This window comes from Sapajus apella, unplaced genomic scaffold, assembly GCF_009761245.1.
Source record: "Sapajus apella isolate SASKATOON/1434 unplaced genomic scaffold, GSC_monkey_1.0 scaffold13, whole genome shotgun sequence".
NCBI classification, from domain to species: Eukaryota; Metazoa; Chordata; class Mammalia; order Primates; family Cebidae; genus Sapajus; species Sapajus apella.
In genome coordinates this window covers 4019192-4044291 of record NW_022436953.1, presented here as the reverse complement: position 1 = coordinate 4044291, position 25100 = coordinate 4019192, and the positions used below count along the sequence as shown (strand labels likewise).

At 47.7% G+C, this 25100-nt stretch overlaps 1 protein-coding gene and 1 pseudogene across 12 annotated transcripts in view; one reads left to right on the top strand and one right to left on the bottom strand.

The window, feature by feature from the left end:
- SEC31B (SEC31 homolog B, COPII coat complex component) overlaps positions 1-22184 on the top strand; it is a 33120-nt gene extending 10936 nt beyond the window's left edge. For 6 of the 11 annotated variants that reach the window (XM_032281310.1, XM_032281309.1, XM_032281308.1 and 3 more), the window contains 23 exons: positions 16-111; positions 652-660; positions 1066-1209; positions 1523-1665; positions 2657-2756; positions 2876-3037; positions 3568-3702; positions 6703-6933; positions 9219-9293; positions 9552-9650; positions 9998-10097; positions 10576-10754; positions 10990-11116; positions 11504-11649; positions 12354-12527; positions 13227-13388; positions 18926-19103; positions 19804-20118; positions 20364-20422; positions 20725-20871; positions 21157-21276; positions 21702-21773; positions 22005-22184. In XM_032281310.1, the coding sequence (XP_032137201.1) occupies positions 16-111; positions 652-660; positions 1066-1209; positions 1523-1665; positions 2657-2756; positions 2876-3037; positions 3568-3702; positions 6703-6933; positions 9219-9293; positions 9552-9650; positions 9998-10097; positions 10576-10754; positions 10990-11116; positions 11504-11649; positions 12354-12527; positions 13227-13388; positions 18926-19103; positions 19804-20118; positions 20364-20422; positions 20725-20871; positions 21157-21276; positions 21702-21773; positions 22005-22184 (3153 nt within the window). The remainder of the gene's footprint in view (positions 1-15; positions 112-651; positions 661-1065; positions 1210-1522; positions 1666-2656; positions 2757-2875; positions 3038-3567; positions 3703-6702; positions 6934-9218; positions 9294-9551; positions 9651-9997; positions 10098-10575; positions 10755-10989; positions 11117-11503; positions 11650-12353; positions 12528-13226; positions 13389-18925; positions 19104-19803; positions 20119-20363; positions 20423-20724; positions 20872-21156; positions 21277-21701; positions 21774-22004) is intronic. The other 5 variants (XM_032281307.1, XM_032281314.1, XM_032281313.1 and 2 more) reach the window with 3 other exon arrangements.
- On the bottom strand, positions 15040-16616 carry LOC116553800 (annotated as a pseudogene). Its single transcript, XR_004269915.1, has one exon. The product of XR_004269915.1 is annotated as a beta-enolase pseudogene (transcript).
- Positions 22185-25100: the final 2916 nt, after the last annotated feature.

Here is a 25100-nt window from a genome sequence, read left to right as displayed (position 1 = left end):
CTTTTATTCATACAGGGCAACCTCCTGGCTTCAGGAGCCAGCAATTCTGAAATCTTCATTTGGGATTTGAATCACTTGAGTGTACCAGTGACCCTGGGATCCAAGTCACAGGTGAGCAGCACCCCCAGCACCCAACCCTGGCTGCTGCTTAGAGTGTGCAGCTGATTTTCCTAAATAAACTCAAGTTCTGCAGCCAGCTGGAGCTCAAGAGATTTCAGGCTTTACCACTGGAGGGCAGTAAAGCTCCACAGACTAACATGCTACCAGCCAGCTAAGAGCTAGGGTGGTGGGTGGGTGGAGGGTGTGTATGGGGTGGTTGGTTTGTGCTCATTACTTGTTCTAGGAGTTTCTGGGAGGCAGATGAAAGGTGGGGAAAGCAAAAGACACCACAAGAAGGGATGGGAGTGCTGTTTCTCATAGTAGAGCTTTCGCAGGGTTGGGTAGGGCACCGGGCCCAGCAAAGAGGGAGCTAGGGTAGGACCCCAGACAGACCTTTGTCCTTTTTGCGGGGAGGGTCAGCTTTGTTCTCTCTGCATGTAGCTGTCCCATGCAGTTGGGGGTGTGGTCTTCTGTCTTGGAGAGCCTATCTATCAATCTGTAACTGGGCCCATCTTTTTGCTTCCCGGCCTTTTCTCTGTCTTGTGCTTACAGTATCACGAGGTAAGTTAAGTATGAATTGGATAGCATCTTGTTCTCTCTCGGCCTCACCCTGTCTGCGGGTCTTGGGTATCTATGTTTTCCTCCCTCCCTCATCTTCCTCCATCTCCCTCTCTTTTTGTCCTAGACAAGAGGGCTGTTTTAAAAGTCTTGACACTATCCTCTTAGGAGAACCCTGGGAAGGAATAAAACCTAGATGTGCCTGCCATGCCCTCTACTTCTACACCTGATACCCTAAAGGATCCTCCCTGGAAAATTCAAATCCCAGCTTCCCAACACTTTCTTAGTTTGGGTAGCCCTGTGTCTATTCTTGGACTTGCTGTGGGTGGCTGGAAGCAGTGGAACAGCAGATGTCACTTTGTCCAGGAGGTGACAAGTTGTCATCTTCCTGTCCCCATCCTGCCTTAGCAGCCCCCGGAGGACATCAAGGCATTGTCTTGGAACCGCCAAGCCCAACACATTCTGTCTTCTGCTCACCCCAGCGGCAAGGTGGTTGTGTGGGATCTCAGGAAGAATGAGCCTATCATCAAAGTCAGTGATCACAGCAACAGGGTGAGTAGTGGAGGCTCTGGCTTCTCTCTCCTGCCTAGCAGTTAGAGCTGCTCTCCCACGCCAGAGTTCTGCTTTCAGCTGTTGGACATGTGAAGTCAGCCACTTAGCACATTTCCTATTGAGAGTGAAAACTTAGGGAAGCTAAACAGAGCTGATCTGGAAGCTTCTAAGCTTCTACCATTTCTTATTCATGACCATCACTCTCTGATGGCTGTGGTGTTCCCAGTCACATAGAAGAGACACAAAATTTTCCCATTTCAGCTGGGCAAAAGAGTCAGGTTACAGCACCCATTGGGATCTGCTTTGTTCACAGATGCACTGCTCAGGCCTGGCCTGGCATCCTGACATAGCCACCCAGTTAGTGCTGTGCTCAGAGGATGATCGTCTCCCTGTGATTCAGCTGTGGGACTTGCGCTTTGCCTCCTTGCCTCTGAAGGTGCTGGAGGGCCACAGCAGGTAGCATCTCAGATGTCATCCATATCCTTGGCGGGGATGGTGGGCATAACTGGCCTGGGTAGGAGGCAATGCATCCCTCACTTTAGCTACTAAATATCCTCCCTGGCTTTAAAGCCATTCCAGTCAACATACAGTTACCCAATACTAGCTCCAGCCGTAAGCAAGAGGAGGCCCTTAGACCCTGAGATTATGGAGAGGAGGCCGAGATTCCATCTAAATTCCAGAGATGGGAATGGAATCGGGTCATGAGAAACATCGGAACAGTGTTTAGTCCCCAGGCTCTGATATGAGGATAATGTTCATTTCTTTAGGTGATGAGCTTTCCTCCTCCAGGACTTCTTCGTAAAAACAATTTGACTCCTGTCTATCCTGTGAACAGCCCACCACAATCTGTTCTTTCTAACCAAAGGGCCGTGCTGCCTTTATATCTCCTTGGGGTCTTTTATTTTTTTAGACCAGTTCTTACTCTGTCATTGAGACTGTAGTGCAGTGGTGTGATCAAGGCTCACTGTGGCCTCGATCTCCTGGCCTCAAGTGATCCTCCCATCTCAGCCTCCCAAAGTGTTGGGATTACAGGCATGTGCCACTGTGCCTGGCCTCCTTGGAGACTTTTTATGGTTAGGTCTTTACTGCCTCCTGGGCTAAAAGTAGCCATAGGGATCAGTGTTTGTGTGATTCATACTGATTCATAATCTTTACTGTCTAATCAGTGCAAAGAAGTAGGTAGTCCTGTGGTGATCTGAGAGAGGCAGAGTGGTGCAGTGCATAGTGAACAGGCTCTGGGGTTTGATTTGGGTTCTGACTCTGCAGCTGTTGGAAAGTTACTTAATTTTTCAAAACCTCATTTTCTTCATTTGTAAGATAATATCAGACCATGGATTTTATAGGGCATGATCTGATATGCCCTATAAAATGTATCAAAGACATGTAAGGCACCCTACTGATATTAGGCATTCAACAAATGCTAGTTCCTCTTTTCTTCCCTTTTTAGGGGAATCTTGTCAGTGTCGTGGAGCCAGGCTGATGCTGAACTGCTGCTCAGCAGTGCGAAGGACAGCCAGATCTTGTGCTGGAACCTGGGGAGCAGTGAGGTAGGCTGGCCCTTCTGTGGGCATGCTGGGATGGGAGAGAGAAGGTAGAAAAATCTCAGCTGCAGCTTTGTGTTTTGGGTTTCATGGACTGTCCGTAATGGTGTGTTCTCTCATATTAGGTAGTATATAAGCTACCCACACAGAGCAGCTGGTGCTTTGATGTGCAGTGGTGCCTTCGGGACCCTTCAGTGTTCTCTGCTGCCTCCTTCGACGGTTGGATCAGTTTGTACTCTGTGATGGGTAGGAGCTGGGAAGTCCAGCACATGAGACAGGCTGACAAGGTTTGAAGGGCTTGCTAGAGAATGCTGGAGGGAAGGGGCTGTCTCTATTTGTGGGAGAGAGACATACAGCCTGAGAAGTGGGGACTATTGGAGATTAGGAGACCAGGACTGTGGGTTTGGGAGGGCTGCACCTTTGCTCTAGTGCCCGTCTTCCTGAAAGGCTGTCAGTTTCTGCCACAATATGAAGAAGGCCTTCACCTTGACTCTTGTTGTTGGATGGGCGCTGTAGTATTTTGGGGACAGTGGGACCCCTTTGCTGGGACAGTTATTTCAGGAGCATGACTCTTATCTTTCTCTCTCCTGTAGATCCATTTTGTGCCACACTCCATTGTAGACTTTGAATATAGTAGTTTTTCCAAGAGCCAACTTGCTCCCACCCTCACTACCACTCACTTTCCCATCCCCTGGAATATGGGAATCTGACCTTTCTAGGTCAAATTGGGGTCTCAAGCATTCCTCCCAAAATGGAGTTTGTAGGTTCCTGACTCCCTGCCACTTTAGGATGGTGATGCAGGTGTCTTTTCCCCTAGATCTCCTCTTCCTTCAGCAAAGGCCAGCCTCTCCCACCACTGCAGGTGCCAGAGCAAGTGGCACAAGCATCATTGATACCTCCCCTGAAAAAACCCCCCAAGTGGATTAGAAGACCAACAGGTGTTTCATTTGCTGTAAGTGTAGCGGATGTATAGGTGTGGTTGTGTGTGTGTTTGTGTTTGTGAAGCCTCCCATGTGCCCAGCATGGAGCTAAGTTCTGCAGGAGATGTATTCCCACTGCCTCTGTCTCAGAATGGACCCCACTTTACCTTTCAAGGAGAGAGTTACTATAGCTTCCCTCTCTTCACTTCACCCGTTCTGTATCTTCTGCAGTCCTGTCTAAAAGGAGTTGACTGCCTTAGAACTCTCAGTTATGGAGATATAGCCTGAGATTCCATCTGAGTTTTCTCTAACCCTTATGTGTCTGGACTGGTAGTAAGGAACTACAAAGAAGGAAAGAAAAAACAGATTTTTTTTCTGTCATTCCTCTGTTCAAAACCTTTGGTCCTTCCATTGCTTTATAGACAAGGCTAAATGTACACAGAGCTCCACTTACCTTTCTAGTGTTCATTTCCATCTCATTCTCAGATGTTACCTATGCTCCAATAACTCCTTTCTGTTTCATTAATAACCCGTTAACTCTCCTGTCTCTGCTTGTACCCTAACCTTCAGCTTCTCTCCTGGGCCCATTGAATCCTACTGCAGCCTTTCAGGGTCTCTCTCTCTCTCTCTGTCTTTTTGGAGATGGAGTCTTGCTCTATTGCTCTGGCTGAAGTTCAGAGGTACAATCTCGGCTCACTGCAATGTCTGCCTCCTGGGTTCAAGCTGTTATTCTCTTGCCTCAGCCTTCCAAGTAGCTGGGACTACAGGCACATGCTGCCACGCCCGGCTAATTTTTTGTATTTTAGTAGAGACAGGATTTCACCATGTTGCCCAGGCTGGTCTCAAACTCCTGAGCTCAGGCAATTCGCCTGCCTTGGCCTCCCAAAGTGCTAGGACTACAGGTATGAGCCACTGTGCCTGGCCACAAGGCCCCTGTCTTAAATACTATCTCCTGCTTGGTGCCTATCTTTAACCCAAGTCAAAATTAACCTCTCTCTATAATCCTGCAGATTTATACTTTGGTAATGATACATTCTAACTATGCTAAAGTTATTTATATACATGTATGCAGACTGTACTAAGTAATAGACTCCTTAAGCATGGGGACTATGTCTTGCTGATTTTTACGTCTCCAAAGTGGTGCTTCACAAACTATTAATGTGCATACACATCACTTGGGGATCTTGTTAAAATTCAGAATCTGGCCGGGCGCGGTGGCTCATGCCTGTAATCCTAGCACTTTGGGAGGCCGAGGTGGGTGGATCACCTGAGGTCAGGAGTTCAAGACCAGCCCGGTCTTCATGGTGAAACCCAATCCTAAAGAAAAAAAAATAAAATAACATTCAGAATCTGGTTCATTGAGTCGGGGGTAAGGCCCAAAATTCTGATTTTTCGGCAGTCTCCCAGTTGATGCCCTTGGAGCTGGTCTGAGGACTAGCACTCTGAATCGCAAGGTCCCGAAGCACTTGGTGCAGGGCTGTAAATACTAGGTTTAAATTGAAAACAGATGTATAAAAGTAGAAGTTCTTGTTTTCAAAGCCAGCAGTTTTATTGGGGAGGCAAGACTAACACATTCAATAGTCTGTGAGCTTAGAAAGAAAAAGAGGTAGGGAAGTGAAGAATTCTGAGGTCAAGAGGCCTGAATTCTTATCATAGCTTTGTTGTTTATTAGCTGGGTAACCTTGAACAAATCATTTAACCTCTCAGAACGTAATCGTTCTTATCTGTAAAACAAGGATAGTGATGCCTGCCCAGCTTAAGTTAGAAAATTAACATGGACCATATAAGAATATATGTACCCACTTTGTAAAACTATCAAGTACTATGCAAATCAAAAGTTAAAATGGCTTGTTTAGCACTAATCTGTGGTGTAGATTTTGTGCTGTAGTAGTCAAGATAAATGAGACTTCTGAGGTAGGTATTGGGAAAAGAAATGGTGAATAGTTAGGGACTAAAGCAATAGTTATCAACCCCAAATAATCTGTACAACAAACCCCCATGACACAAGTTTACCATGTAACAAACATGCACATTTACTGCATTAGATTGAATTTTTTTTAACCTAAAGTAAAAGTTAAAAAAAAAAAAGTTGTCAACTTTGGATACATATTGGAATAACCTGAGGAACTCTGGCCACCGCCCCCCTCCGCCCCGCCCGCCCCCCGAGTTTCTGATTGTATTGTCTGGGGTGTGGCCTGGCAAGCCTGGATTGTTGTCCACGTGGTTTTAATATGCAGCCAGAGTTGAGAACTGCTGGAGTAAAAAGGGCTTGTCTAAGGTCCTATTTTGTGCCAGATGCTTTATATAAGGCATCTAATTTGGTGAGAAGGATGCTCCAGGTGGGGGTGTTGTGGATAAAGGCACAGGAACACACCAGGCATTTTAGGGATGCAGAGTGATTGTAATAAGCAAGCAGGGAAAGAGAGGCTGGGAAAGATAGGTTTGGCCCTGATTTTGCAGAGGTTTGTGCACGGCAGGCAGGGGAGCTTAAGCTTTTTCCTGTGGCCTTGTGAAACCACACAAACTCCTGAATAGCAGCAGGGTGGTACAAGCAATATCAGAGAAGCCTAAGGCGTGGAGGAAGGAAAAGAACGGAAGGCCGGCACACTATTCTAGTAACCTGGGTGAACTAACACTGGGAATGGGATAGAGTGGACCTGCATGAAAGACAGTGAGCAAGAAGAGGTAGGACGTTGTCATTGCTTGGCTGTAGGGGATGCGAAGACTTTGCTAATGCTGAGGTATTTAGCCCAGGTGACTGGGAGAATGGTGGTACCGGGACAGGTGAGCAGAAGGTGAGTACTGTGTGGTGAAGTTTGAAGCCGATGGTGCTAAGAGTGCAGAAGTGGTTTTGGTAGGGAGACACATTTGATACTAGAGTCCTGATCCTATTCTACCCCTTCAGGAACTCTCTTCTTTTATTGATTTCCTAGCCTAGGGTCAACCATTAGATGGTTTCTCAGTGAATCTGACTTAGTGTTAGTTTTTGGCTTGAAGGTGTAACCTTTACCCTTCTTGCTTCTCCTCACCAGTTTGGAGGGAAGCTGGTTACTTTTGGCCTCCCCAGCACCCCTGCGCATCTCGTGTCACAGCCTTGCCCCCGCCTAGTCGTCATCCATCAAGTCACCACAGAATCTGAATTCCTGATTCGATCAACTGAGCTGCAGGAGGCCCTGGGATCGGGAAATCTACTGACTTACTGTGAGAACAAGAGCCAGCAAGCTTTACTGCAAAGCGAAAAGATGCTGTGGCAGTTCCTGAAGGTAGGAAGCCTGAAGGCTAGCTGTTCAGAAATGTTTCCCCAAAGCCTGGAACTACAACCTGTGTCACCTGCAGGAGAGGTGCAAGCACACTGGGCCCCAGATTACAGAGGCCTTGACTCCCATTAGTATTTTCCCCACGCCGTACCTACCATCTAGACGAAAAACCTTCACCCTTTACCAGAAGCTCAAAGGCCATTTGGGAAGTGGCTAGGGAAGATGGGGAATACACGAGATGTGGTCCTTTGCTGCTACTATTGCCGATGTCCTAGATACTTTGCCAGGGCCAAGGCAAAGGCCTTCATGGTATCATGCCAAAGGGCAGGTAAGGTAATGGCGAGGAAGAAAAAAGGAAGGAAAGAGAAGAAGAAGAGAAAGGAAGAAGATTAATCAGAAGGACATATTGTCATAAGAAGGCTTTGAGTTTGTTTCAAGTAACCCAAGGCACGTCCTTGGAGTGGTCCGTAGGGTTCAGGTGCCTCTGTACATTGGAGACGTGGATTCAGTTCCAGTTCTCATTTAATTTCAAGATTACTATGACACCAGGAGAAGCACTAGACCTGTCAAAGGAAATGAGCAAGTGAGAGATCTGAAGGAAGAAAGGGAAGTAGCTGACTGGTCAGTCAGTGGGATCATTGTGCAAATTTTTGGAATGGCACAGAAGAATGCAGAAAGGATTGGGCCTGTACCAGGGCATCTGAGAGGGACTTGAAATTTGAGCTTTAGGCACAGTAGAGCTTTATGAAGGTGGACATCAGGAAGTTAGGAAAGAGAAAAAGGATTTGAGAAAGACCTTGACTATACAGTGAAGCTAGAGAATGATGTCAGAAGAAAAGAGTAAAAAGTGATACTTTTGTCGTAAGCAGGATACAAGTTCCAAGAATGGTGAGATGGGAAAGAGGGAGTGGTCAGGAGTTCACCCTTTACTCTGCTGAACAAAGGGGACAGTGGTACCTACAGGACAGAGGGCATTCTGTTTTGGTTTTGGCTTTGGTTTTTTGAGATGGAGTTTTGCTCTTGTTGCCCAGGCTGGAGTGCAATGGCATGATCTTAGTTTACCACAACCCCTGTCTCCTGAGTTCAAGCGATTCTCCTGCCTCAGCCTCCCGAGTAGCTGGGATTATAGGCACCTGTCACCATGCCCTGCTAATTTTTATATTTTTAGTAGCAACAGGGTTTTACCATGTTGACCAGGCTAGTTTCAAACTCCCCAACTCTGGTGATCCGCCTACCCTAGCCTCCCAGAGCGGTAGGATTACAGGTGTGAGCCACCATGCCTTGCCGACATTCTGGTATAAAAGCTACCCCAGAGATGTCCATCACGGGTTCCTGGTTGGGTGTGGTGAACATTTCCAAGGGAAGAGCATGAAAGGAGAAGGGTGCCCAGAGAGACTATGAGAAAGGTATGTTTAGAAATCATGGTTCAGTGCAGAATAAATTAAGGACCTGGGACAGCAAACCAAGATTACAGGGGCTTCAGAAAGGCTTGCTCCTTGGTATTTGGGACATTGAGTGGGAAGCTGACTTTGTTTACTATATCCATGCAACTTCTACCAGATGTCTTCTCAAAGAAACATTTAGACCCGTAAGACTACTGTAGGCTACACTTGGCATCGGTCTCCTTGGAAAGATATGGGATGGGGACCGCAGCAGGGTAGCATCAGGCAGGCATCTTCTGTGGGATTCCTTTCAGCAGTCATGCAACAATTCAGAGTTCTGTTCTTCAGCCCCCCAGAGACAGCTCAGGTATAAGAAGATGAGAATTAGGCAGGTGTATAAGTTGCCCTGACTTAGAAGTTTCTTGCCCACAAAAGCCAATATATCTTCTACCAATTCTAAAAGCATAGCTTCCAGAATCCCTGCAAGGAATCTGTCCCGTTACAAGAGCCACTGCAATCAGGGAAACATGTAGCATGTTGTCCACATTAATTATTTCTAGGTTACATAGTTCCAGTCCAGATGCAATTTACCAATCACAAGCATGTTGCCTAGGAACAGCTGGCATTTTACTCTTACTAGACTAGCAGGGTAACAGAGCTAGGAAGTCAATGGAAGGTCAAATTCTCACACACAAGGGGCAGGGGGCTATGTTTACATTGCCCATAGCCCATCAGTAAGTCAGATCTGGAGAGGAAAAGGGAGAGATGGCATAGGACTGCTGAGGGTACTTCTAGTAGTGCAAAGAACTATAACTGAGAGCATACTGGCACAGATGCCCAGCTTGGTGTAGGAAGAGGGTCATTTATGTTCATTTAATGGAATCTTTTCTGTGTTGTGTGGTTTCTTAGGTGACCTTAGAGCAAGACTCCAGAATGAAATTCCTAAAGCTTTTAGGATACAGTAAAGATGAGCTTCAGAAGAAGGTAAGCTGCTTTTCACATCAGAAATGTGTACTTGCTGAAGAGAAGAAGAGAATGTTGCCAGAGGAAACCACCTCAGAATACCTGTTCCTGGCCTTATTTTTGCATATGTGAGCATTTTGCATCCTAGAGTTTGTTTCTCAGAAAAATAGACCAGGGGTCTCAGAGAGTCCAGTTGGTAGGGTATGGAGGTGGGAAAAGAGGATAATGCTATTTGATCTTACATTGGAAAGAGTGGTTTTCATAGGTCTCTCCCTGCAGGTTGCCACATGGTTGAAGAGTGATGTGGGGCTAGGTCAGAGTCCTCAGCCCAAGGGAAATGACCTCAGCAGTGACAGACAACAGGGCTTCTGCAGCCAGGTGTGGTAGCAGCCCAGTCAGCCTGACCTAGAGTAACACATGAAACCTGCCTTTAGGATGCCTTTTTCTTCCTGGCCTTTTCTTTGCTCTCTGTATGTGCTTAGCTTCTGTAGAAGTCTTCAAACTCCCGAGTCTCTTAGAACTAGAGACACACAGTCCCTAAACTTTTGGACTGAGGGTGAAGAACTGTGTCTTAGCCATGAACTGTGGCCCTTCCCAAAAGTTACCTGGCTATTTTTTTAGTTTTACCCATTAACAGCCAAACAGTAGACCTCTCAGAGCTACTGAGCCAGCTCTCTGTCTTCTGGGTCCATCCTAAGTAGTCACCTCTGTCCTTCCTTATACAGGCCTCCAAACACACCACAGAGGAAGCCTCTGCTTCCTCAGCCTTCTTTGATGAGCTGGTCCCTCAGAACATGACTCCTTGGGAGATCCCCATCACAAAAGGTACCCTGACCCTGAGGGAGAGAGAGTCTCTGCTTAGGAGCAGGTGGGCCCAGAGGTTTTGGACTTGAGACATTCCCTTCTTGTCCCTGCCTCATGCTTTCCTCCCACCATCTCAAATGCTGAGTGGGTCACTTACCAGTTAGAGCTCTCTGGTTATAGATTTTCATGGATAGGTCCTTCCTATGGAAGGCCTTCTATCAGGAGATTTTATTCTATCCTTGCTGAAAGGACTGTAACCCTGCCCATGGTGATCAAGCACACCTTACACTGTGCCAGTTCCCTCCCTTGTCTTGGGCCCTGTCTTTAGACCTGGGCACCAAAATACATTTTGTTGCCAAGGAATGAAGCTTGAGGGTGTAGTTTGGAGCAAAGCAGGCTGAGTGATACAGAGATACAGAGGGTGTGCTGTGGGCCCTGCCAGGGGCAGGAAGTTAGGGTTTGAGAGCAACTCATGCAGAGGGGTTGCTTCTGCCTGCAGATGTTGATGGACTCCTAAGCCAGGCCCTTCTGCTTGGGGAGCTGGGCCCGGCTGTGGAGCTGTGTCTGAAGGAAGAACGCTTTGCTGATGCCATTATCCTGGCCCAGGCCGGGGGTACAGACCTGCTGAAACAAACACAGGCGCGCTACTTGGCCAAGAAGAAAACCAAAATCTCCTCGGTAACTGCCCATCATGCAGGAGAAAAAGGGAGGGGATTACTGGGACGTCGTGAGGTGCATACTCACACCTTGGGACCTGTGTTTGAGTATCTGCCTGCCTCTCTCTCTCTACTCTAACCGCCCCCACCTCACCACTGGCCCCTACTCAGTGGTCTAACGGGAGGCCTGTGTAGGACTCCTGCTGTCTATGCTGGATGGATGGCTGATGGCCTCTTTCCCTCTCTGCCCATTACAGCTTCTAGCCTGTGTTGTGCAGAAGAATTGGAAGGATGTGGTGTGTACCTGTAGCCTGAAGAACTGGAGAGAGGCACTGGCCTTGCTACTGACGTACTCAGGCCCAGAGAAATTCCCTGAGCTCTGTGGTAGGTGTGGCCGCAGGCTTCAGGGTAAAATGGTGTGACTCCAGCGTGGAGTAAGGGATGCATGCAGGGCGGAGGTGGAGGAGCCCGAGCTCTGGGAAGCCAGGCCATGTTGTCAGGGCTAGAGTCTGGCCCAGCCAGGAGGCAGGGACCACAGTGCATGCCCCTACTTTCAGAGGGGATCCTTTGTTGTCCTGTTTTACTTTGTCTTGTCACATCATGATGTGAGCACTTTCCCCTTCTCTGTACAGTAACACTCTGTTTCAGTGTTGTCTTAAAGCCACTGTAGCTACTTGTCCCAAGCTCATGGTCCTCTCCCTGTTTCCAAACAGGAGATGGAGGGGCGCACAAGGCAGCTGTGCCATTAATGAAATTTCCCTCTCTCTGCAGACATGCTGGGAACTCGCATGGAACAGGAGGGCGGCAGGGCCCTAACCTCCGAAGCCCGACTCTGTTATGTATGCTCAGGGAGTGTGGAGCGGCTGGTGGAGTGCTGGGCAAAAGGCCAGCAGGCCTTGTCCCCCATGGCTCTGCAGGTACCCCTTCTCTTCAGGGTACTGGCCACTCCATATCAGACCCTTAGGAGGCTAGCGGTGGAGGATGTGCAGAGCTAGCAGAGTCGAATCTTCTGGGACAGGCTGGAGCCAGGGTTTTAGGGAGGAGCAAAGGGTCCTCAGTGTCTGGGATTGTCTCTTCTTCCCTCAGAGGAGACCAAGCAGCAGCTGCTTCATTGTTAGTCCTCATAATCTTTTTCCTATCTCAGGTTTGGTTTTACAAGTGTATTCAGTATTTGAGCAAGTGTGGCGTGGCCCTTCTATTAGCTACTGTGAAAAATTCTGTGGATCTAAACTACCAGGTGTCCTGTGAGTCACCACAGAAAGTGAGGGTCACAGACTCATGTAGAGACAAAAGTTGCACATGAAACAATTAGGGTAACAGACTCTGTGGTTGATGATGTATACACAGAAAGGGTCAAAAAGCAAAAGGAAGAGGCAGAGATGTACAAAAATGTAAGACCCAGATGGGTCCAGTTAAATCCAATCCTAACGGCTTGGGAGGTGAGGCCAAGCGTCCCTTCTCTGTCATGGTTCTTACATGTCATCATCTGCTGCGTTCACCTAGGTATGGCCAGGTACCCTCATCTCCACCAATAGTAGGAGATCCCTGAGTGAGCTGCCTGGGCTTAGAGAGCAGGATATGCCTCGATGAGAGCTTACCACCCTCATCCTTGTCCTTATAGGACCTGATGGAGAAGGTGATGGTTCTTAACAGGAGCTTGGAGCTACTGCAGGGTCCTCTTGGGGTGAGCCCAGGCCCTGCCACAACCTACAGGGTCACTCAGTATGCCAACCTCCTGGCAGCCCAGGGCAGCCTGGCCACGGCCATGAGCTTTCTCCCCAGTGACTGTGCTCAGGTAAGTGGGGCCATGTGGAGAGAGCAAACCGTTTCATTTGGTCATCTAATATTGATTGAGCACTGCCATGTTCCAGGCACTATGCTAATGCCGAAGCTCCTAGGATAGACAAGATCGAATCCCTTAAGCACCTTACAATCTACTGGGGGAAGATGAGATGTCAGTGACTTATGGTGCCATAACAGAAGCTTATACTGAGCACTGTGGGAGTCCAGGGAAGGGACTGATTTTTGCCTGGAGAAGTCAAGGAAGGTTTCCCAATGGTTAAAACAGCTGAGCTGGACCTTCAAAGAGAAATAGCTTACCAGCAGATGCAGGGCATTCTAAGCAGAAAGAATCGCAAGGAGGGAGGCATGCAGGTGTTTGGCGGGAATTCAGCAACTTTAAGTCATTTCTAAGGGGGCTGGAGTGTACAGCAGGGGTTGTCCAAGGGTGAGAATACAGTGGTGAGTTCTTAGTTTCTGTTTCTGGTTAGTCCAGTAAAGCCCCTTCCTCATCCCTCTTTTCCACTTATCACTAGAGACAGAAACCAAAAACCATGACTTCAGGCTGCTAAAAGCCTAAAACCAAACAGAACAACAACAAAATAAGACGGGTTGGACAAGCTTGGCATAGAGGGTCAGCTGAAATTTGACTGCTACCTGGGGCCTTGATTATTTTAATTAACTTGACACAGCTCTTCCTCATTAAAACTTATAGCCACCAGTTCAGCAACTAAGAGATCGGCTTTTTCATGCCCAAGGTTCTGCTGTTTTGGGCAAACAATCTCCCCCTTTCCCTTTCCCCCGGATTGTTGTGGGAGCTACCCGCCACTCTAAAGAGATATCATCTTACGGTTTGGGATCCCAGCCTTCTCACCAGGTAAGACCTTATTTGTTAATTCATTAGTTCATTCATTCAGTAATACTTATGTGTCAAGCGTGGTTCTGGGCACTTGGAATATATTAATGAACAAAACTGATGAAAATTCCCAACCTCCATAGAACATAGATTTGGTTCTTTTTATAATAAATGTTTATTGAACAACTACTAGGCTCTTAGGACATAAAGGTGCAAAAATCGTGATACTTGCCCTCAAGTAGCTCATAGTCTAGTGGAAAGATAGATATGTAAAAAATAGCTACAGTAAAATTCTTAAGTACCATAATTGGGGTATGGCAAGGGGCTATACGATCACACAGAAGAAAGCGGTTTACTCTGTATGGTGATCTTGGTGGGGCAGTTCAGGGAGTGCTTCAGAATCCGTCTGATGTTTGATCAGCGTCTCAAAAATTAAAAGTTATTTAGGCCAAGGAATGGGTAGGTGAAGACTGTTTCAGGCACAGAGAATAGCAGGTACAAAGACTGAAGCAAGAGTAAGCTGAGGCCTTTTGAGGATTACTGATGTTTAATTGGGGCCGCAACACAGGTGTTTGTGGCCGTGAAGTGAAGTTAGATGAAGCTGGAACAATGGGGTAGGAGTTCAGTCACTAAGAACGTAGCATTCTGTGCGAAAGAACTTGACAGGGAGGAGCTGTTGAACGGTTTTATGAAGGGGAGTGATATAATTAGCTGTATGTTAGGAAGGGCCAGGCTGGAGGGAGTCAGGAGGCCATAGCAAGGGATGATGAAGACATGAACTAACCTAAAGCTGGCCAGTGAAGTTGGATTTGAGATACTTAGTACTTAGTAGATAGAACTGACAGAATTGCTGATAGTTTGGAGAGGTGTATGTGTGGCTGGGAAGCTGAGGGAAAGGAAGGAGGTTCTGGCCAAAGTGCCCAGGTGGATTGGGTACTGTTAACATACAAGGCCAGAAGCTTATTGGAGAAGCTGGGGAACAGAATCAGGGAGATTTGGATACAGTTATCAGGCAGAAGCTCTGATAACTTGTCCCACCTTCAATTAGGAATCCCTAGCCTAATTCCTTTTTTTCCTCCCTTTTCTCCCTCCCTTTCTACCCTCGCTTGTCTCTCCTTTCACCCCTTACCCCTACCCTCTCCTCCTCTCCCTCTCCCTCTTTTCATTTAAAAATAACTATGGATTCACAGGAGGTGGCAAAGAAATGTACTGGTATGTCTCCTGCATCCCAACACCACCTCCCCCCCACGTCAGCATCTCACACAACCACAGTAGAGTATCAAAACCAAGAAATTAACATGAATACAATCCATAGATTCAGATTTCAGATTCAGTTTCCACCAGTTTTACGTATTGTTATGTGTGTTTACGCGGTGTTGTCACATTGTGGTCTGTAACCACCAGATTCAAGACAGTCCATTTTACCATCACCACAAGACTCTCCTGTGTTACCACTTTTATAGCTGCACTTGTCCCACATTCGCATCCTTGGCTTCACCAATATGTTCTCTGGCTCTATCATTGTTATTTAACGATTGTTACGTGAATAGAATCGTGCAATATGTAGCCTTTTGAGATTGGCGTTTCTCACTTAGCATAGCTTCTTTGAGATTCATTCAAGTTGTGTGTACCAGTAGTTCATGCGTTCGTATTGCAGAGTAGTATTTCTTTGTTTTTTTTTTTCTTGGTTGGCACCAGTGTTTATTTCAGGAAGCAGGTCTGGAAGACCTGGGTCTGTCTAGTGGAGTCCTGGAGCCTCCAGCTTCTCCCTTGGCCTTCGGGTTGCGGAACTTCCGTCCAGCAAATATAGCCTTGTCCCCAAGAGCCTCCTCGATCCTCATGAGTTGATTGTATTTGGCCAGACGCTCCGAGCGACAGGGGGCGCCAGTCTTGATCTGTCCTGTGCAGAGCCCCACCACAAGGTCAGCAATGAATGTGTCCTCAGTCTCCCCAGAGCAGTGGCTCACCATTACTCCCCAGCCGTTAGACCGAGTGAGTTTGCACGCCTGGATCGATTGAGTCACCCAGCTGATCTGGTTGACCTTCAGCAGCAGACAGTTGCAGGCCTTCTTCTCAACGGCCTGGGCAATCCTCTTGGGCTTGGTGACTGTCAGGTCATCCCCCACAATCTGGATGTCTACTCCCGAGAGGAACGAGATCCAAGTGGCCCAGTCATCCTGGTCAAAGGGGTCCTCGATGGAGACCACAGGGTAGTTCTTGATGAAGCTCTTATACAGCTCTCCGAACTTCTCCCCAGTGATGCACCGTGCGGGATCATCAGGTGACTTGAAGTCAAGATCGTATTTCCCATTGCGATAGAACTCAGATGCTGCCACATCCATGCCGATCACCACCTTGTCTGGATAACCAGCTGCCTGGATGGCCGTCTTCAGCAGCTCTAGGGCCTCATTGTTCTCCAGGATGTTGGGTGCAAAGCCACCTTCATCACCCACATTGGTGGCATCCTTCCCATACTTGGCCTTGATGACCCCCTTGAGGTGGTAGTAGACCTCAGCACCAATGTGCATGGCTTCCTTGAAGGAGCTGGCTCCCACAGCCAGAATCATGAACTCCTGCATGGCCAGCTTGTTTCCAGCATGGGAGCCCCCGTTGATCACGTTGAAAGCTGGCACTGGGAGTATGAGGTCAGGGTTCTCAGCGAGATCTGCGATGTGGCGGTACAGGGGGACCCCCTTCTCAGCTGCTCCCACCTTACACACGGCCAAGGACATGCCCAGGATGGCATTGGCCCCAAACTTGGACTTATTCTCGGTCCCATCCAGCTCAATCATAAATTTGTCAGCTTTTTCTTGATCCACAACACTTAGTTTCTTTTCCAGCAAAGCAGGGCCTAGAGTCTTGTTGATGTGTTCCACAGCCTTCAGGACTCCTTTCCCCAGATAGCGGGCTTTGTTTCCATCTCTTAGTTCCAGAGCTTCATAGATACCCGTGGAAGCCCCACTGGGCACGGCTGCTCGGAATCGGCCCTTGGCTGTGTGCAGGTCCACCTCCACTGTGGAGTTGCCCCTGGAGTCCAGGATTTCCCGAGCAAAGATTTTCTGCATGGCCATGGCTGGGATGTCTTCGCTGGAGAGCTGGATGGAGCTCTGAGTCTAGGTGGCAGCTGGGACAGTGTCAGCTCACCCCCTCTCAGGCTGCGAATTTATCCCTGAGCCACCCTGTCCCCAGCCAGCCCCGCCTCTCTCTCCATCCTCCCCGCTTCACACTGGGCTGGCAGCCAAGTGCCCACTACAGCCTAAAGCAGAAGCCTCTCGCTCTGGGCACCTGCCCCCTTACCAAAGGTCAACTACTATCTCCCACTTTCTCCAGAGTAGTACTTCATGGTGTGAATGTAGCATGGTTTTTATTTTTTTATCCATTCAAACTTTGAAGGGCATTTGGGTAGTTTCCAGTTTGGGGCTATTATGAATAAAGCTGCTGAGTATTCATATACAAGTTCCTAATTGACATCTTTACTAGCTTCAGTCTCTCAATCCATGAACGTGACATGTCTCGCCAATGCTCTCTCCATCAGTGTTTTATAATTTTTATCACACCAATCCTGTACATATTTTGTCCAGCTCATACTTAAGAGTTTAATTGTTTTAATATCACCTATCAGCCCATGCCTATTAAGTATTTAATTTTCTCTTGAGCAGTTTAAAATCAAATCATATTATATTTGAATCTTGGTTGCCATGTGTTCATTGTAAGTATGTGGAAATGCAGTTGATTTTTATGTGTTGATGTGGTTATATCCTGTGACTTTCCTGAATAGTTCTAGAAGTTTTTTGTGGATTCCATGGAGTTTTCTATTAGACAGTCATGTTGTCTGCAAATCTGCAAACAGATAGTTTCCTTTCTTTTCAATCTATGTGCATTTAATTTCTTTCTCACGCCTTACTGTAGTGACGAGGACTTCCAGTCTATGTTAACTAAGAATAGTGAACATGAGCCGGTGCTGTGGCTCATGCCTGTAATCCCAGCACTTTGGGAACCTAAGGTGGGTGGATTATCTGCGGTCAGGAGTTCAAGACCAGCCTGGCCAACATGGTGAGACCTCCATCTCTACTAAAAATACAAAATTAGCTGGGCGTGGTGGTGCATGCCTGTAATCCCAGCTGCTCAGGAGGCAAAGCTGGAGAGTTGCTTGAACCCGGTACGTGGAGGTTGCACTGAGCTGAGATTGCACCATTGCACTCTTGGGCCAACAAGAGTGAAACTCCGTCTCAGAAAAAAAGAATAGTGAACATGAATGTCCTTGCCTTGTTTCCAGTCTGAGAGGAAAAACATTCAGTATTTCAGCATTAAGTATGATGTTAGCTTTAGGTTTTTTGTAGATGCTCTTTATGAGACCAAGGATGTTTCCCTCTATTCCTTGTGTCTTAGTCCATTTTGTGCCTCTATAACAGAATACCACAGACTGAGTAATTTGTAAAGAACAGAAATGTATTTCTTATAGTTCTGGAGTCCAAGATTAAGGCATCAGCAGGTATGGCCTCTGGTTCCAAGATGGTGACTTGCTGCTGTGTCCTCACATGGCAGGCGAGATGGGCAAGAGAAAGCAAACCCACTCCTGCAAGCCCTTTTTATAGTGGCATTAATCCATTAATAGGACAGAGCCCTCATGACCTCAACACTTCCAAAAAGTCCCACCTCCCAACACTGTTGCACTGAGGATTTTCAACACATGAATTTTGGGAAACATATTCAGACCATAACACCTTGTGTACTAGATCATGAATTGGTATTGAATTTTGTCAGATGTTTTTTCTACATCATTTCTGTGATCATACTATTTTCCTTCTTTAGCTTGTTGATATAGGGGATTAAATTGATTGGTTTTTAGATATATTGGACCAGCTTTGCATGACCTGGAATAAATCCCACTTTCTTGTGGAATATTATTTTTTGTATACATTATTTGATTTGCTAAAATTTTGTTGAGGATTTTTTTTTGTCTAAGTTCATGAGAAATATTGATGTTAGTTTTATTTTCTGACATCTTTTTCTGGTATTGGCATCAGGGTAATACTGGTCTCATGAAATTAGTTAGGAAGTGCTCCTTCTGTTTCCTGGAGAGATTATGTGAACTTTGTATTAATTCTTTGATTGTTCAGTGAAATTCTCCAGTGAAACCATCTTGGCCTGGAGATTTCTTCTTTGGGAGCTTTTAAATGACAAATTCAATTTCTTTAATTGTTGTAACACTACCCAGATCTTCTTTCATTGTGAGTGAGTTTTGGTAGTTTGTGGTTCTCAAGGAATTGGCCCATTGCTGATAAGTTGTCAAATATATGAATGTCAAGTTATTTGTCATATTTAACGTAGTAATCCTTTTAATGGCTTTGGGCCTGTTGTAATAGTCTCTGTTTCATCTCTGATGATGATTTATGTCTTCTCTCTTTTTATCAATTTTTATATGTTTGTCAGTTTTACTGATTTTTTTTCTCAAAGAACTAGTTTTTGTTTCACTAATTTTCCCCATTGTTTTTCTGTTTTCTATTACTTACCTTTCTCTTTCCTTTCTAAGAGCTGATGCTTTTTTCTCTTCATAGGTTCCAGCTCCATCTCCAAGGCCAAGGCTTTTCACCCCTCAGTCGTCACCAGTGATGCCCTTGACACCATCCCATCCTAACCCTTATCAGGCCCCCAGGACGCAGAATATAAGTGACTACAGGGCACCTGGGTCCCAGGCCGTCCAGCCTTTGCCTCTGGGCCCTGGGGTAAGGCCTGGTGAGTGAGTCAGTGAAGTTCTATCTAGGCAGAGCACAGAGGTCTCAGGAAAGCAACTGGCATGGCCAGCATGGATTTGGGGGTCTGTATGTCTGTCTAGTGACAGGAGCTTGGAAGTTGAGAATTGTGAATTCCTAATGCTGTCACTGGTATATTGCCAAAGGTACGAAGCCAAAGTGTTGTGTTGGTTATTTCAACCCTATGAGATTGTTTTGAAGGTCAGTCACATAAGGAATATAGTTAAAAGAATTTTGTAAATTATAGATTTCCATGTACATGTATTAATCATTATTAATTTTTTTTTTTTTTTTTTTTGAGACGGAGTTTCGCTCTTGTTACCCAGGCTGGAGTGCAATGGTGCGATCTCGGCTCACCGCAACCTCCGCCCCCTGGGTTCAGGCAATTCTCCTGCCTCAGCCTCCTGAGTAGCTGGGATTACCGGCATGCGCCACCATGCCCAGCTAATTTTTTGTAGTTTTAGTAGAGATGGGGTTTCACCGTGTTGACCAGGATGGTCTCGATCTCTTGACCTCGTGATCCACCCGCCTCGGCCTCCCAAAGTGCTGGGATTACAGGCGTGAGCCACCGCGCCCGGCTTCATTATTAATTTTTTGTTGCTATCCTGTTTCTCCCTGATATGCTCTGAGATGCTCCTGAATTGAAGTTTAGTGACAAATGACCTATTTCTCTTCCACTTCAGCTTCATCTCAGCCACAGCTATTAAGAGGGCAAAGGGCACAAGCTCCTAACCCTGTGGGATTCCCTGGGACATGGCCCCTTCCTGGTTCCCCTCTACCCATGGCATCCCCAGACATCATGCAGCCTGGCTCTACCTCCCTGCCTAAGACTCCTAGACTGTTCCCTCTGCTTCCTGTGAGACCACCAGGTCCCAGCCACATGGCCTCCCACACCCCAGCCCCTCCTGCGAGCTTCCCTGTGTCAACTCCTCCGGGGGTCCCAGGTGCCCCATGCTCCAGTGTCCTCCCAACCACTGGCGTCATGACTCCTCACCCAGGTCAGTCTTCCCTCCGTGGGTCCCTCTTGTGGGTTATTGCCTCCCCTGCCTCTCCCACTACTTTGGGAGTCTTTCCTCAAGCCAGAGGGCTGGGGTCCCATTGGGGGAGGGTGGCCAGGAGTGTAGATGGTCTGCAGTGGGAGGTATGGTGGACTCCAACTCAAAGAATGCTTCCAGCTTTCAGATCAAAAACTAACAGTGTTTTTCACTATGCACCTACAAACCTCTATCTTTTTACCCTATAGGACCTCAAGATTCCTGGAAAGATGCTCCAGCCTCCAGGGGAAACCTCCAGAGGAACAAGGTCAATGCATCTTTTCCCCACCCACTCCCTTGTACATTCCCCAGTGATCTACGTTCTAATTCCTTAGAGGATTCAGTCAGTCCTTCCCCTTCTCAGGCTGTCCCCACTCTCCTCCCACTTACTCTCCTTCCCTCAGGACCCTTGTCTTTCCCTCTTACACACCTACGCAAGTTTCCTCATTTCCCGGTTTCCCACACTCACTCTTCTGCCTCTTTGTTCATTATCATGCCCGCCACTCCCCAAAACCAGAGCCATGGAGTCTCTCAGCTTAGACTCATGTGTCTTTCCTTCTGTCTCTTTAGCTGTCAGAGACATTTATACCCCCAGCACCAATTACTGCTCCAGTTATGAGCCTCTCCCCTGAACTGCGAGGGATTCTTCCCTCACAGCACCCTGTCTCCGGTGTGAGTCATGCTCCCCCAAGAGCTCCAGGAGAACGCAGCCTGCAGGTGACAGGGACAGTGTATTCCCCTCCCTTGGGAAACCTTCCAGCCCTCCTTGGGTGTAGGTCATGGTAGACGGGCCTCATTCTTTAAGGTAGAGACAGTCTCTGAGCTGAGAGAGACTGGGGGCAGGTACCAGGTGTCCTTACTGCAAAGAAAGGGAGGCTGCTCCTCTCCTCCACTCTGCTCTAATGGGAACAGTGTGACTATGAGTCACTGAGGACTAATCCTTAGGGGAGCCATGAGAAGGACAGCTTGCCCTTCTGGCCTTTCTCCCCACTTCTTTATCAGCAACTTCAGCAGCTGCCCCCTGAGAAAGTGGAGAGGAAGGAGCTGCCTCCAGAGCATCAGTCCTTGAAGACCAGCTTCGAGGCCCTTCTCCAGCGCTGCTCCCTGTCTGCAACTGACTTAGTAAGTCTCAGCCTTCTCCACGGTGCCCTTCTCGCACCCCTAGCTTGTTCCAGGACCTCAGCTGTGGACCGGTTCCTTTTGTGACTGTCTTCTCACTGCCTCTGGGCATGCTCTGTCTGTACTTATTTGATGTCCTTATGGAGCAGGGGGAGAGACTTCAAGTCTGGTCTGAAGTCCAGCTCCTTGGTAGCAGGACCAGCAGCATTGAGACTAAAGACAGCAGGAGTAGTGGAAGCAGGGTGAAGCCAGGAGTGAGGAAGTCTGCCATTCCTTTGCTGGCTGCGCCAGCTTGAGCAAGTCACTTCCTTCTCGGGCCTTCACTTCCTTTGTGAAATGAAGCTAGCTCTAATATGCTATGATTCTTTATGGCCCTGGGTAGTGTTAGCCTTGGGGGTTGGGGTTGGAATCTATTTCTTTCCCTGCAGAAGACAAAAAGGAAGCTGGAAGAGGCAGCCAAGCGTCTGGAGTGTCTATATGAGAAGCTCTGTGAGGGGACAGTAAGTACACCTAGCTGTGCTCCCACTGCCTCCTGCCCCCCCACCATCACCATGGCCAAAGGAAGCCCAGCGTCTTTTCTTCCCATAGGTCTCACTGACCTGGGGTCCCCACAAAATACATGCCTCCTGCCTGAACTGAGCCCCAGAACTTAAGTCCTCCCTTATCCCTTCCAGGCTGCCGGTGTAGGGCCTGGGTTGGGCTCACTAATCTATGGGTCCCTTCCTCCACAGCTCTCACCTCATGTCGTGGCGGGGCTTCATCAGGTTGCCCGATGTGTGGATGCAGGAAGCTTTGAGCAGGGCCTCGCAGCGCATGCCCAGGTGGCGGGCTGCAGCAGCTTCAGCGAGGTGTCTAGCTTCATGCCTATCCTGAAGGCTGTCCTCACCATCGCTCATAAGCTGCAGGTCTAAACCAGGCAGCCTCTCTTGCTAGGAGGCCACTTCTGCTGTTCTTAACTCCTCCCTGCAGAAGAGGGGACTTTTGTAAAAGATTGTTTTTCCCAACTCTTTTCCTTGCTGCCAGGTATGTGATGCTGCAGGCTTGGCTCCAAATCAGCTGTGTGCCTGCTTTTTACTCCTTTATGCCTGGCCTTCTAGGATCTACCCAAGACTCTCCCAGGCCTGGAGGCAAGGCACAGAGTCAGTTCTTCACTCTCCCTAATATTATACTCTGTAAGGACCTGGGGCAGGGTATCTTCTCCCCCAGGAGAAGTTCAAGTGGCTTCTGAGAGGGTGAACAGGATCATTACTTCCAAGTCTACCTCTGCTGTGACCCATCTTGTGGGTCTTTTGTTTCCCCCTCTGTGGTTTATGAGCTTGCCCTTACCTTCTCCCTGCCTCTTACTTCATATTTCCAGGTCCGTATTTCTCTGTAGCCCAGGGTCTGGGGTAGAGCTGACTGCTGTTCACGCTTTGAACAAGTCTTGGATGTGAGGGATGGGTGCTGAGCAGAACCAAGAGAGGAAACTTTGGCGCTGTTAAAATGGAATTTCTCATCTGCCAGTGTTATTAAGGGTGGACTAGATTAGAGGGAAAGTGAACTGCTTTTTGCCAGAAGCTGTCTTAGGCATGAGATAGGAGCAGGGGAACCACAGCCTATGGAGAACTGCTCTTGACCCCACTTATGCTGGAGCCCTAGCCCAAGGCCATTCTTTCTGTGATGATGAAGCCCAGTTCTGGAATAGGAGCCATATGAAGGAACGATTCTCTTTAGCAACTGCTCCTCAAGGCTTGGGGGCTCTTCTCACTCTCAGCCACCACATGTCTCAGGGCTGCCTCCTCTGATTGCATTTTCATTTGTGGCACTGTATTTGATGCAGTGATGTACTCAATGGTGCAATAAAGCTGCTTTGATTTGGTTTCCTCTGTCACCTCCCAGTCATTGCCTCCGCGGGTCCTATTTTGCCATTACCTTTCTAGTCTTCTTTTTTTATTTTCTTTTATTTTTTTTTGAGACAGAGTTTTGCTCTTGTTGCCCAGGCTGGAGTGCAATGGCACGATCTCGGCTCACTGCAACCTCTGCCTCCTGGGTTTAAGCGATTCTTCTGCCTCAGCCTCCCCAGTAGCTTGGATTACAGGCTTGCGCCACCACACCCAGCTAATTTTTTTGTATTTTTAGTAGAGATGGGGTTTCTCTATGGTGGTCAGGCTGATCTCAAACTCCCAACCTCAGGTGATCTGCCCACCTCGGCCTCCCAAAGTGCTGGGATTACAGGCATGACCCACCACCCCGGCACTAGTCCTCTTTATTCTTGCTTCTGACACCCTAGTAAAGCAGGGAAGAGGCTTAGGGAGAGAAATCACGAAAGTTAAAGGAAGGTGTCCAGTGCCACTGACAGACCTCTGCTGGGTGTGTTGGGGGTGGGGGGTTTTCCCCACCCCACCTCAGGGCTGAGCTCAGCTATACAAAGGGACTGGGTGTGAAGCCAGGGGGTCCTAGCCCTAATTCTGTTGTAGATCCCATCATGTCTGTGGGCTAGATGTGTGTGTGTTTGGGAGGGAGGGATTGTTAGGCAGTATTTGTTTGTAAAGCCACTTGCTCTTCAGATAATACTTGCACTAACTTCTATTGATGAAGCAGTGTGAGCCCCAGCAAAGTCCTTTCCCAAAGTGTCTTTGAAGCCAAGCGCCCATTGAAGGGAAGAAAGGCCGGGAGAGGGGATTAGTTTGTTCAGCAGCTGTGAATTTCAGTGGGAGGTTGATGAACTCCGAAGTCTTTGTTTAAATTAAAGTGGGGGAGAAAAAAGCCGCTGCTGGAGCGAGAGCCCCACTTGAGGCCCTGAACTAACACAAGGAGAAGTCTGAGCTGCAGGGAGCTGTGTACTGACTGTGAAGACTTTTCCCAAACACTCTCGGAAAAGGTGTTGTGAGAAGACAAGGGGGTTGAGTGGCGGATTAGCATGTGAAATGAAGTTTTCATTGACTCCGGTGGGGGTAGAAGGCTATTTTAATGGCATTTTGTTCTCCTATTGTCTCTTTTTGAGCTCTTTAGAGATATTGTTTTGCTAAGACAGGCTTTCTTCCCCCCTTCTTTCCAGTCTGAGGATTGCCTCTATGGGAGCCAACGTAAATATTTCTCCTCCAGGAATGTGGGTTAATTAAAAGGAAATGAATGAGTGGAAGCATCCAATCCACAACTACAATAGGCGAGTGCCCTGGCCTGCCCTCCCCTCCCACCACCGCCAGCACCACCAGCACCAAGGACGACCCGTCTCTGTGCCCTAACCTGCTGCTAAGGCCATTTGAGGCTGCGATTCTTTTCAAAAAGAAAAAGCTCTGCCTGTGTGTAGGCTCACAGGCCAGGAACAGGAAGGAGACTGTGTTTTGCCCACCCCAACCAATGTCCTTGCCACTTCTCAGGACCTCCCTCCGTTTCTGTCCCTGGCTGAGACAGATGGGCTCCTGAAGAGCACACAAGAGGTGGGAAGGGGCCTGTGCTCTGCACTCACCCCACAGTAACTTACTAGTTGGCAGAAGAAGCCAATCATCTTTCTCAGCGTCAGTTTAAATCTGTAAAACAAAAGATAAGACTAGCTGACCTCAAAGACGTCTTCCCAAGCACCAGTTCTGGAGTTGTCTACTTTGTAAAGGGACCACAGCCCTGGCAATTGAGTGTAAGGTGAGAATTGAAGCTCCATGATGCAGCGATGGTGGTTGTTCGCTACTGTCTCCACTTGTGTGTGTTGAACGAACAAATGAACAAGTGGATACTGCAAAAGGAAGGGAAAAGCAATACAGATCCAAGGCAGCTCAGTCATGTTTTCTTGTTAGAACTGGAATGAATCTGGTATTCATTTGGGGTTATAAAACAATAACCTAGGCCAGGCA